The sequence below is a fragment of the Oncorhynchus clarkii genome, chromosome 16 (genome assembly GCF_045791955.1).
Source record: "Oncorhynchus clarkii lewisi isolate Uvic-CL-2024 chromosome 16, UVic_Ocla_1.0, whole genome shotgun sequence".
NCBI classification, from domain to species: Eukaryota; Metazoa; Chordata; class Actinopteri; order Salmoniformes; family Salmonidae; genus Oncorhynchus; species Oncorhynchus clarkii.
This window is the reverse complement of record NC_092162.1, coordinates 1667410-1680030: the sequence shown is the minus strand read 5'-3', so window position 1 is coordinate 1680030 and position 12621 is coordinate 1667410. Positions and strand designations below refer to the sequence as shown.

General features: G+C 42.7%; 2 protein-coding genes across 7 annotated transcripts in view; both read right to left on the bottom strand.

Moving 5' to 3' along the window:
• Positions 1-481: 481 nt before the first annotated feature.
• Positions 482-6635, bottom strand: LOC139367402 (translocase of outer mitochondrial membrane 20). Its single transcript, XM_071105602.1, has 5 exons — positions 6426-6635; positions 5840-5883; positions 5399-5480; positions 1312-1454; positions 482-1035 (listed from the first exon to the last, which is right to left on the bottom strand). Exons 1-5 carry the CDS (start codon positions 6547-6549, stop codon positions 991-993), a joined length of 438 nt encoding a protein of 145 aa, XP_070961703.1. The 5' UTR covers positions 6550-6635; the 3' UTR covers positions 482-990.
• Positions 6636-10803: 4168 nt separating this feature from the next.
• Positions 10804-12621, bottom strand: part of LOC139367858 (AT-rich interaction domain 4B) — a 167817-nt gene continuing 165999 nt past the window's right edge. For 5 of the 6 annotated variants that reach the window (XM_071106192.1, XM_071106194.1, XM_071106195.1 and 2 more), the window contains one exon: positions 10804-12539. In XM_071106192.1, coding sequence (XP_070962293.1) covers positions 12397-12539 — 143 coding nt within the window. In that variant the 3' untranslated portion in view covers positions 10804-12396. The remainder of the gene's footprint in view (positions 12540-12621) is intronic. The other variant, XM_071106193.1, reaches the window with a different exon arrangement.

The window sequence follows — 12621 nt, the reverse complement described above, 5'->3', positions numbered from 1 at the left end:
CCCTCCTATATTACTCCATCCCCAGCAGAGCAACTCCCTCCTATATTACTCCATCCCCAGCAGAGCAACTCCCTCCTATATTACTCCATCCCCAGCAGAGCAACTCCCTCCTATATTACTCCATCCCCAATGTAGAAAGCTGCTCTGTTCACTAGTATGACCATAAATGGTGCTCAACTATCAGGCCTTCTGAGATTCCCTGGCTGTCCGTCTACTACCCCACTGTGCTGCTCAGGCTGAGGCTCAGGCCTTCTGAGACTCCCTGGCTGTCCGTCTACTACCACACCGTGCTGCTCAGGCTGAGGCTCAGTCCCAAATCTGCTAGTGCTGCCTTGCCCCAGTGGCTCGGGGGAAATACTGATAAAATGGTGTCCTACCCAATTCAATCTGTAAACCGCAACTAAACATGACCATTCTGGCACCATTCTTCATGCATTGCTACTGCCATCTAGTGGCCATGCAGACTACAGAAACAGACAAATACATTCTCACATTTTTATTTCATGACTTGGATTTCAGAATTACAAAAAAAAAAAAAAAATATTCCACTGACATCTTAGAAAACAATCGACCTCACAGTGAACATATACATGACAGGGACAAACAGAGCCAACCTCTTTACAGTGTTTCATGTATAAAACAGGGAAAATGATGCTTAATCTACATAATCTAGAGTATTAGCTCAAAAACAAAAATAATACTCACTTTGTTTAGGCTAAATAATACAACACATTTAGATTTGTCAAGATCTTAGAATCTGAGACGAGGGCTACTGCATAGGACATGTTTTACGGTAGACTGAAGAGGGGACACGGACAGGACTTCTTATACAGATAGCACTGAGGCATGGGGGAGGGGGTAGTCAGCCGATGTCCTGGTTGGTGAGAAAGACATCCAATGGCAGCCATCTTGACTAAAGGCCACACAGCCAGTCAACAGCCACACACGCAGTTGCACACTGTTTCACACACACAAACCTCACCAGCTCATTCACTCGACGTCATCTTCTGCCAAACTCTGAGCACTCACGATTCTCTGGGAAAAAAAAGAGGAACTTCACTGAACTCCTCAGCCACAGTCAGACCTGAATCGTGACAGTCTAATAAGTGACATGAGAATGAAACTGCCAGTCAAGAAAACAACTGACAAGATTAATGTCCTAGAGCTGAAAGAACAGGTCATCTTTAAGCCATTTTGGTGACACTCCAACCCCACCCTTGGCCAAAGTACCCAAAAGCATTGCTACATTCTAAGTGTGAATATCGGAAGAGAGACCTAGCGTCTTCCGTGGGAGAGAGCCTCCTCACTCACCTGGCTGATGGTGGGCAGTTTGGTGAGCAGCATCTGGAACACTGGAGGAGGCAGAGTCTGCTGTAGCACCTGGAGCAGCTGCTGGGGCTGACCACACACTGCTATGGCATTTGTTAGATGGTCTACACCCGTCTCACAGTCTCCTGTTGGGGTGGTCGACATGATTAGGTCAGGTGGTATTACTTCCTTCAAGCTACAGTCCAAACAAGATATTAATACCACCTCAGCTCTTACGCTAGCCACTTTCCCCTCGGGGGAATCACGATCGTTTGCCATCTTAACTTATTGGTGACAGGGGGGGGGGGGGGGGGGGGGGGAAGTATTGAGTAGCTTGGATGAATAAGGTGCCCAGAGTAAACTGCCTGCTACTCAGTCCCAGAAGCTAAAATGTGCATATTATTAGTAGTATTGGATAGAAAACACTTCGAAGTTTAAAACTGTTTGAATGATGTCCGAGTAGAACAGAACTCATATGGCAGGTGAAAACCTGAGACAAATCCAAACAGGAAGTGGGAAATCTGAGGTTTGTAGTTCCATTTAAGTGATTGCCTATCCAATATGCTGTGTCTATGGGGCCAGTTTGCACTTCCCATGGCTTCCAGCAGATGTCAACAGTCTTTAGAAAGTTGTTTGAGGCTTTTATTGTGGAAGGGTGTTGAATAAGAGCTGTTTCAACAAGTAGACTGGGCTGTGGCCAATCAGTTGTTTACTGCGCTGTCACACGGGTGCCCCTTTCCTTCTTTTTCCTCTGTAATGAATACGCTATGGTCCGGTTGGAAGATTTATTATAAAAAGACCCTAAGGATTGATTGTAAACATTGTTGACATGTTTCTACAAACTGTAATAAAAAAACTCTTGACTTCTCGTCTGGATTTTGCGCTCGCACATTGTGCCTTTGGAATAGTGAACTAAACAGAGGTATTTGGACGTAATCGAACAAAGCAAACATTTGTGGGAGTCCTGGGAGTGCATTCCGACGAAGATCAGCAAAGTTAAGTGAAGATTTATAATGCTATTTAATGACTTTTGACTCCACAACTTCGCAGGTAACTGCATGGCTTGCTTTTGTGGCTGAAATCTGACATCACATTAAGAACAAGTTTCTTTAAGTCTATGTAAAACATGTCTTTCAAAGTTTGAGTATTTCTGTTATTTGATGTGGCTCTCTGTCGCCGGATGTTTGAGGCATTTCTGAACATGTCGCCAATGTAAACTGAGTTTTTTGGATATAAATATGAACTTGATCGAACAAAACACACATGTATTGTGTAACATGATGTCCTATGAGTGTCATCTGATGAAGATCGTCAAAGGTTAGTGATTCATGCTATCTATATTTCTGCTTTTTGTGATACCTCTGGATGGAAAATGGCTGAATGCTTTCTGTGACTAGTTGCTGACCTAACATAATGAATGATATGTTCTGCTTTCGCCGAAAAGCCTTTGAAATCGGACACTGTGGTTGGATTAACGAGAAGTGATTCTTTAAAATATGGTTTGGGAATTTTTATTATGAGATCTGTTTTGAATTTGGCGCCCTGCACTTTCACTGGCTGTTGGCGAGGTGGGATGCTTCCGTCCCGAACGATCCCAGAGAGGTTATTAAATGGAGGTCCAATTCACTAATGTTGCATCCTCGGCCCTCCATTTAGCTCGAGGGAGCGAATGAACAACTTTGGTAACTTGCAGGGTTGATATGACCCACAAGTCAATTTGAACTGTAGTCACTTGTCAAACTCGTGGCTGCGAAGTATCAAATTTAAAAACAAGGCTGCATTTTCAGCAGATTTTTTAGATAAAAACAAACACTACCAGTCAAAAGTTTTAGAAAACCTACTCATTCAAGATTTCATTTTCACCATTTTCTACATTGTAGAATAATAGTGAAGACATTAAAACGATGAAATAACGTGGAATCACACAGTAACCCCCCCCCCCCCCCAAAAAAAGTTTAACGAATAAAAATACACTGCTCAAAAAAATTAAGGGAACACTAAAATAACATCCTAGATCTGAATGAAATATTCTTATTATACTTTTTTCTTTACATAGTTGAATGTGCTGACAAAGTCACAATTATCAATGGAAATCAAATGTATCAACCCATGGAGGTCTGGATTTGGAGTCACACTCAAAATTAAAGTGGAAAACCACACTACAGGCTGATCCAACTTTGATGTAATGTCCTTAAAACAAGTCAAAATGAGGCTCAGTAGTGTGTGTGGCCTACACGTGCCTGTATGACCTCCCTACAACGCCTGGGCATGCTCCTGATGAGGTGGCGGATGGTCTCCTGAGGGATCTCCTCCCAGACCTGGACTAAAGCATCCGCCAACTCCTGGACAGTCTGTGGTGCAACGTGGCGTTGATGGATGGAGCGAGAAGGGCAGCAGAACATTCTCCAGACTCTGTCACGTGCTCAGTGTGAACCTGCTTTCATCTGAAGAGCACAGGGCGCCAGTGGCGAATTTGTCAATCTTGGTGTTCTCTGGCAAATGCCAAACGTCCTGCACGGTGTTGGGCTGTAAGCACAACCCCCACCTGTGGACGTCAGGCCCTTAAACCACCCTCATGGAGTTTGTTTCTGACCGTTTTAGCAGACATGCACATTTGTGGCCTGCTGGAGGCCATTTTGCAGGGCTCTGGCAGTGCTCCTCCTGCTCCGCCTTGCACAAAGGCAGCAGTCCTGCTGCTGGGTTGTTGCCCTCCTCCACGTCTCCTGATGTACTGGCCTGTCTCCTGGTAGCTCCTCCATGCTCTGGACACTACGCTGACAGACACAGTAAACCTTCTTGCCACAGCTCGCATTGATGTGCCATCCTGGATGAGATGCACTACCTGAGCCACTTGTGTGGGTTGTAGACTCCATCTCATGCTACCACTAGAGTGAAAGCACCACCAGCATTCAAAAGTGACCAAAACATCAGCCAGGAAGCATAGGAACTGAGAAGTGGTCTGTGGTCACCACCTGCAGAACCACTCCTTTATTGGGGGTGTCTTGCTAATTGCCTATAATTTCCACCTGTTGTCTATTCCATTTGCACAACAGCATGTGACATTTATTGTCAACCAGTGTTGCTTCCTAAGTGGACAGTTTGATTTCACAGAAGTGTGATTGACTTGGAGCTACATTGTGTTGTTTAAGTGTTCCCTTTATTTTTTTGAGCATTTTTGAGCATTGTATATTTTATATTTGAGATTCTTCAGAAAAGCCACCCTTTACCTTGATGACAGCTTTGCACTCTTTGGCATTCTCTCAACCAGATTCATGAGGTAGTCATCTGGAATGCATTTCAATTAACAGGTGTGCCTTGTTAAAAGTTAATTTGTGGAATTTCTTTCCTTCTTAATGCGTTTGAACCAATCAGTTGTGTTGTGACATGGTAGGGGTGGTATACAGAAGATAGCCCTATTTGGTAAAAGACCAAGTTCATATTATGGCAAGAACAGCTCAAATAAGCAAAGAGAAATGACAGTCCATCATTACTTCAACACATGAATGTCAGTCAGTCGATAAAAATTTAACTTTGAACGTTTCTTCAAATGCAGTTGCAAAAACCATCCAGCGCTATGATGAAACTGGCTCTCATGAGGACCGCCACAGGAAAGGAAGACCCAGAGTTACCTCTGCTGCAGAGGATAAGTTCATGAGAGTTAACTGGCTCAGAAATTGCAGCCCAAATAAATGCTTCAGAGTTCAAGTAACAGACACATCTCAAATCAACTCTTCAGGAGACTGAATTAGGAAATAAATGCATAAAATGATTAAAAATCCATCACGAAAAAAATTACTTATGTAATTGATGTCGTAGAGCTGACACAGGTCCCTGGGCTACAGATCTCTAGTTTGATAGAGCAGCATTACTTTTTCCAGAAGCTAACATTAGCAACCAGGAGGTTTATGAGAATGCACAGTTGGACATTGGACCAGACATTAATGCCACAGCTATTCCAGAAGGGGTCAATCTGAGTTCAAGCCTGTTATTCAGGACCAGATAGTTAATTATAGGATCTTAGTAGTGTTCAGGACTGGGTGTGTATGAAAGACCAGGTGATGGCCATGGAGACAGGGGGTGGACAGCTCACCTTGTGCTAGTAGCTCCTCTCCCAGTTGGATCTCCTCCAGGAAGAACTTCTGTACAGCTTCTGCATCCTTCAGGTCAGGTAGCTAAATGGCAGACAGGTTAGCAGACAGTCAGTACAGGGGAAGACAAAGAGCCTTCTAAAAAGCACTAACTTCATATCATCTCGGTGCTCCTGAGTGGCACAGTGGTCTAAGGCACTGCATCTCAGTGCTAGAGGCATCACAACAGACCATGGTTCGATCCCGGGATGTATCCCAACTGGCAGTGAGCCGGAGTCCCATAGGACGGCATACATTTAGCCCAGTGTCATCCAGGTTAGGGGAGGGTTTGGCCTGGGTAGGCCGTCATTGTAAAATACGAATTTGTTCTTAAACTGACTTCCCCAGTTAAATAAAAAATACATTTGCCCCCTGGTCTGGCCATTGTTTGTAATGTTTCTTACCCTTAGTACAGTCTTCTCTTGGGAAGACTTCTGTTTACTCCTGCCTGTTGAAACAATGTCCTATTTGATGACTGGTATGCTAAAGAAAAGAGTGCCTTGCAGAGAAAGATGTCAGTTACATGGAAGGGCTAAGAAGAAGAAAAATACATTAAAAAAAGGAGTCGGGATTTTTTAAACCAAACATATTATATGGTGGACACTAACGTTACTAGTCTATGTAGGAGAGTTGGTTGACTTAACCAGTTATGTACACTAAACATACTAACACACCACCATTGACTTGCTTACAAAAACCATTGACAAACCATCCTTAATATTGGATTGACCTGACTGCAGATGAATCAATGTTTTCCAACGCTAACTAGCTAACTGGCTAAGCGGATATGGTGGCACTTCGCTAGGTTAACTATTGACTAGTTAACCAACTCGTAACTAGTTAGCAATAACATCACCCAAATACAAAGCTAAGTGTATACTTAATGCAGTTATATCACGCTAGATAGTTAGCCAAACATTTGTAAACTAGCTAGCCATTTTGTTGCAGGTATAAAAACACGTGACTTGCCAGTTCGCTAACATGACTTACGTTCTTGTAGTCTTTTCTTGAAGTTCGGGTCACTTCGTCGTTTTCTATCGAAATAAACGCAGTATCCAATGAACAGGGCTCCGGCCACCCCAGCGACCATGGTGCTGGTTTTAGCCCCCATCATGTCCGGAGAGCAGAGTAGACACACCACTAAGTTAACTAGCCAGCATGCTAGCTACTGACTCTTCCTGTGAAGGACACTGACTGCGCATGATCCCATCTTGCGTCACTGGACTCACACCTGCGCAGTGACTACAGCTGATTTATGATTTAGTTGATTTATTACATACAGCTGATAGGTGAAATAGTGAGCAGGGCAGTCATTCGGGTAAAACGGTTTACTGTGTAACAACCAAATGGAACAAAAAGAAACGGGGGAGGGACCTACCTGAATGTGTCCAATAGAAACTCTCGTTTATAATTGTAAAACGTTTTCCGTTCAGGGGTTAATATTTTCCGTTCGGTGCAAAACCTTTTGCAACAGAAATCGTTACACCCTAGAGTTCAAGGGTTTACTTTACAGAAGGCAAGTGGATTTGCCATTTATTTTCAGTTACTGAAATGATTTATTTTGTTATTACTGTAGTATAAGTACACTACTACCAAGTACAGTCATCAAATCATTCCTTCTCAATGTTAGAGTTGACCATAATACATTTTGGGAGACTCTCCAGAGCCAGTGCATTCAACGAAGGTGGGTAAAGGCAACCACATTATCCACAGATTACAGCCGTTACAAGTAAATCTAGAGACGTGCGTGTTGAGCAGATAACATGGCATGTGACCAGACCAGACCAAAGACAATACAATGAAGTTCAAACTATGGCATTTATTTCAAACAGAGGCTTCTTTCTTCTTTACGTTTTTTGCTTACATTTGTACAATAAATTACACATGTATGAATGCCCATTTTCTGACGGGCCTAATAAATACTATAGAGTTTTTTTTTTCCATAAGCTTTATCTCTCTCTCTCTCTCTCTCTATCTCTCCCAGACCATTCCATAGAGGTCTGTGAAACTGTACAAGTTGGAAAATACCATAACTGTCTTTTCAAAACCGCTAAACCCAGTGAGCAAAATCGGGTTGAAAAGACATCAACCTAAAATAATGCATTTTCAACATCTTGTGCTCATAGGGTATGCTTCTGATACAAGCACAAGCTAACGTAAAAACAACACACACAACAACAAAAAAACTAATTAACAAGCCAAGACAGAGAACAAAGCAAATAACCAGTCTAGGAAAAAAAAAAGAAATTCTGAAAACCTCAGAACAAAAAAGTAAACAAAAAAACAAATGAAAAACCAAATAAACCTTGTACCCAAATGGCACCCTATTCCCTATATAGTGCACTACTTTTGACCAGGGCCCATAGGGATCCATTTGGGACGCAAGCCCTTGTCCCCCCAGTGAGGACCAGAATGAGAAATGAACGGGGAAAACAACATACATGCGTCGACCCTCCTCACTATGTACACTAATGAAACTACATGTTGAAACAGTACGACTGCCTGTACAGAAAAGTACACGTTATCATTATGAACAGTGGAAGATATTAAATAGCTTGACTCAAATCACTCTTCTTCTCAATATACAAATGTATAACAAAGGCAGACAATTACATACAAGTGCCAAACAAACAGACATAATATCATACAGTAGGGATCTATACAAACTACGCATCCCAAATGGAAACCTTTCCCCTTTATAGTGCACTACTTTAGACCAGGGCCCATAGGTAGTGCACTACTTTTGACCAGGACCAATAGGGAATCCCATAGGTAGTGCACCACTTCTCGACCAGGGCCAATAGGGAATCCCATAGGTAGTGCACTACTTTTGACCAGGGCCCATAGGTAGTACACTACTTTTGACCAGGGCCCATAGGTAGTACACTACTTTTGACCAGGGCCCATAGGTAGTACACTACTTTTGACCAGGGCCCATAGGTAGTACACTACTTTTGACCAGGGCCAATAGGGAATCCCATAGGTAGTGCACTATAAATGGAATAGGGCAGATGCAACCAAAGGGAGGAAACACTGGAGTCTGAAATAATGGCTGTATACACATACAGCACTTTGTTGTCATAAATACACAGCTACAATATTGTTTTCACCATTATCCTGGTCAGATTATAGAGAACAGAACCAAAACATGATTATCTGTTGGTATGGGTGACGGGGGGTTAAGAGTTGGGTAAAACAACATGATTATTTGTTGGTGGTGGGGGGGGGGGGGTTAACAACATGATTATTTGTTGGTGGTAGGGGTGGGTTAACAACATGATTATTTGTTGGTGGTAGGGGGGGGGTTAACAACATGATTATTTGTTGGTGGTAGGGGTGGGGGGGGTTAACAACATGATTATTTGTTGGTGGTAGGGGGGGTGAAGAGTTAATTAAAAGGAGAACTGGTGAGGATTTGGAAACACTATCGATGACCTTTATAACTTTACTGTCAATGTATTTCACTTTATATTTTCTATATAATAATCTTGGAACAATCAATTACACATCTGGGACACATTCTTCTTAGATTTCTAAATGTCTTCTGAAGCATAACAAACTACTATAATCTGTACAGACTACTATAATCTGTACAGACTACTATAATCTGTACAGACTACTATAATCTGTACAGACTACTATAATCTGAACAAACTACTATAATCTGTGCAGACTACTATAATCTGTACAGACTACTATAATCTGAACAGACTACTATAATCTGTACAGACTACTATAATCTGTACAGACTACTATAATCTGTACAGACTACTTTAATCTGTGCAGACTACTATAATCTGTACAGACTACTTTAATCTGTACAGACTACTATAATCTGTACAGACTACTATAATCTGTACAGACTACTTTAATCTGTACAGACTACTATAATCTGAACAGACTACTATAATCTGGTCAGACTACTATAATCTGTACAAACTACTATAATCTGTACAGACTACTATAATCTGTACAGACTACTTTAATCTGTACAGACTACTATAATCTGAACAGACTACTTTAATCTGAACAGACTACTATAATCTGGTCAAACTACTATAATCTGTAGGGGTAAAGATTTGATAAGAATGCTGAATCTGTATAGACTCATCAAATCTCACCCCTACAGGTTATAGAAGAACACAGGACTGATGAGGAGTTGGAAACATACTGGTAGAACACCTACTGTTTTAGTATATTTCTCTTGGGATAATCAATTACAAACCTGGGAATTATACATTATATATATTACTATATACACTGAACAAAAATATAAATGCAACATGTAGAGTGTTGGTCCCATATTTCAGCTGAAATAAAAGATCCCAGAAATTTGTATTTCTCTCAAATGTTTACATCCCTGTTAGTGAGCATTTCTCCTTTGCCAAGATAATCCATCCACCTGACAAGTGTGGCATTTCAAGGAGATTAAACAGCATGATCATTACACAGGTGCACCTTGTGCTGAGGACAATAAAAGGCCACTCTAAAATGTGCAGTTTTGTCACACAACACAATGCCACAGATTCCTCAAGTTTTGAGGGAGCGTGCAATTGGCATGCTGACTGCAGGAATGTCCATCAGAGCTGTTGCCAGATAATTTAATGTTAATTTCTCTACCATAAGCCGCCTCCAACGTCGTTTTAGAGAATGTGGCAGTATGTCCAACCGGCCTCACAACCGCAGACCACGTGTATGGCGTCGTGTGGGCGAGCCGTTTGCTGATGTCAAATTTGTGAACAGAGTGCCCCATGGTGGCGGTGGGGTTATGGTATGGACAGGCATAAGCTACGGACAACGAACACAATTGCATTTTATCGATGGCAATTTGAATGAACAGAGATACCGTGACGAGATCCTAAGGCCCATTGTCGTGCCATTCATCCGCCGCCATCACCTCATGTTTATGCACGTCCCCATGTCGCAAGGATCTGTACACAATTCCTGGAAGCTGAAAATGTCCCAGTTCTTCCATGGCCTGCGTACTCACCAGACATGTCACCCATTGAGCATGTTTGGGATGCTCTGGATCAACGTGTTCCAGTTCCCACCAATATCCAGCAGTTTCACACAGCCATTGAAGAGGAGTGGGACAACATTCCACAGGCCACAATCACCAGCCTGATCAACTCTTTGAGAAGGAGATGTGTCTCGCTGCATGAGGATCTGGTCACACCAGATACTGACTGGTTTTCTGATCCACACCCCTACCTTTTTCTTTTAAGGTATCTGTGACCAACAGATGCATATCTGTATTCCCAGTCATGTGAAATACATAGATTAGGGCCTAATTAATTAATTTCAATTGACTGATTTCCTTTAAATGAACTGTAACTCGGTCAAAATGTTTGAAATTGTTGAATGTTGCTTTTCTATTTTTAGTTCAGCATATTTTTTGAAATGCAGAATGCTGTGTAGTTCCCCTTGGCAGTTTGTCATTGAATTCAGAGGGTGCTTTCTCCTCCATCTGGAGCGTCTAATGTAAATCATCTGAACGGCGTGATAAAAACACTGATTAGAAATCCAAGAAGCATGAGTTGAAAAGATAAACCGACAAGATACAACGTTGTCCATTAGGTTTCCTTCAACCTGCCAGACATCTCCATCATTACACATGTATGTATATACTGCCATATTAACGGGGTACCTTATTAAGGAGCAGACAAAGGGGCTTGTGTTCCAAATGGAACCCTATTCCCTATATTGTGCACTACTTTACACCAGAGCCCATTGAAAGTAGTGCACGATATAGGTAAAAAGGGTTCCATTTTGGGACTCATTCCTATATACATTAGATCCTGGCTGACAGAAATAGATTAGTCCTCTCCACCTCTACAATCATTAGGAATATCAATATAATCACGTGAATATCTTGCTAGAAACGATCAATATCTGTCATGTACACAGTCACAGGCCTGGCCGGAGCAGTCTGTCACTCATGCAGTCCTCTGAAAGACGGACCGTTTTTAATTTCTAAGAACCATCAGGACTAAGAGAGTCGGACAGGAGGGGGAATGTTCCCTCTGAAGAGGTGTCTTAGGGTTAGACACAATAACAAGGCCCTAACAGTAGTCTCATGTTCATCAGCTTCATGGCTTCACTTCTCTGGATCTCTACAGTAGACTGACATACGAAGCCTCTCTCTCCTCCACACAGCGCTTACAGACCACGGTCTCGGGTCAAGATAAGAGTACCATTCGAAGGCGTGGTAGCTTTAAGAAGTGAAGACGGACACAGGGAGAGAAATGCATGTGTTCCAACAGTACACGCACTACAAGCGTACGTTTTAGTATGTACATCATCATGTGACTTTGAGCCTTGTGTATACACAGGGCTACATAGGACAAGGACCTTGATGACACAGTACACACCGTCGTCAACCCAATCTAAACTACCCCGAGATGGAAAGAATCACTATTGCTTGAAGAAAACAACTCTAAGAAATGTTTATCAATCAACTGAAAGAAAAACATACTTTTGTACTTTTTTTTTTGGTTGGTCGTTGTATTCTTCCCCCTCAAAATCTTCATAAAAGTGCACTTAAGTGCAATTAGCTTGCCAAGGAAACAGCTGTGGATAGAAAATAGTGTTTGTTTTGTCTTGTTGGTCTGGTTGTCTGTGTTGCTGTATCCCTATGGTTGTTCCAGTATAGAGATTGTGTTGTCTGTCCTGCTGGGAGGGAGTTGGGAGTAGGGGTGATGAGGCCAAACTGTTGGAAAGGGGCTCTGGGGTGGAGAGGCATGGATAAGAGTGGAGGTTTAAGTGGGGGCATTGATGCCTGGGTGCTCTCCGGTTTGAGGTGGGGATGTACTGAGGCTTTAGAGTGGAGGCGTTAGTGGTAGGGATGGGGCCTTGATGGGTGTTGGGGGTATTTTGGGATGGGGACCAGGGAGGTGCTGGTTAAGTGCTCAGTGCTGTGTCCTGGGCCTCAGAAGGTTGGGAGGGGAGAGGGGTTGTCCTGTCACCTACACTCTACAGACACCACAGAGTTCTGAGAGGAGGAAGAGGACGACACAGGAGTGTCGGCTAGCGTCAACATCACTGCTGCTGTTAGAGAGCTGGAGGACGGGGACGAGGAAGAGGAGGAAGACGCTGCCACCATACCTGGAGAGAAGAAACAACATGGTGGTCAGAAACAACATGGTGGTCAGATGATGCAGAAACAACATGGTGGTCAGATGGAGCA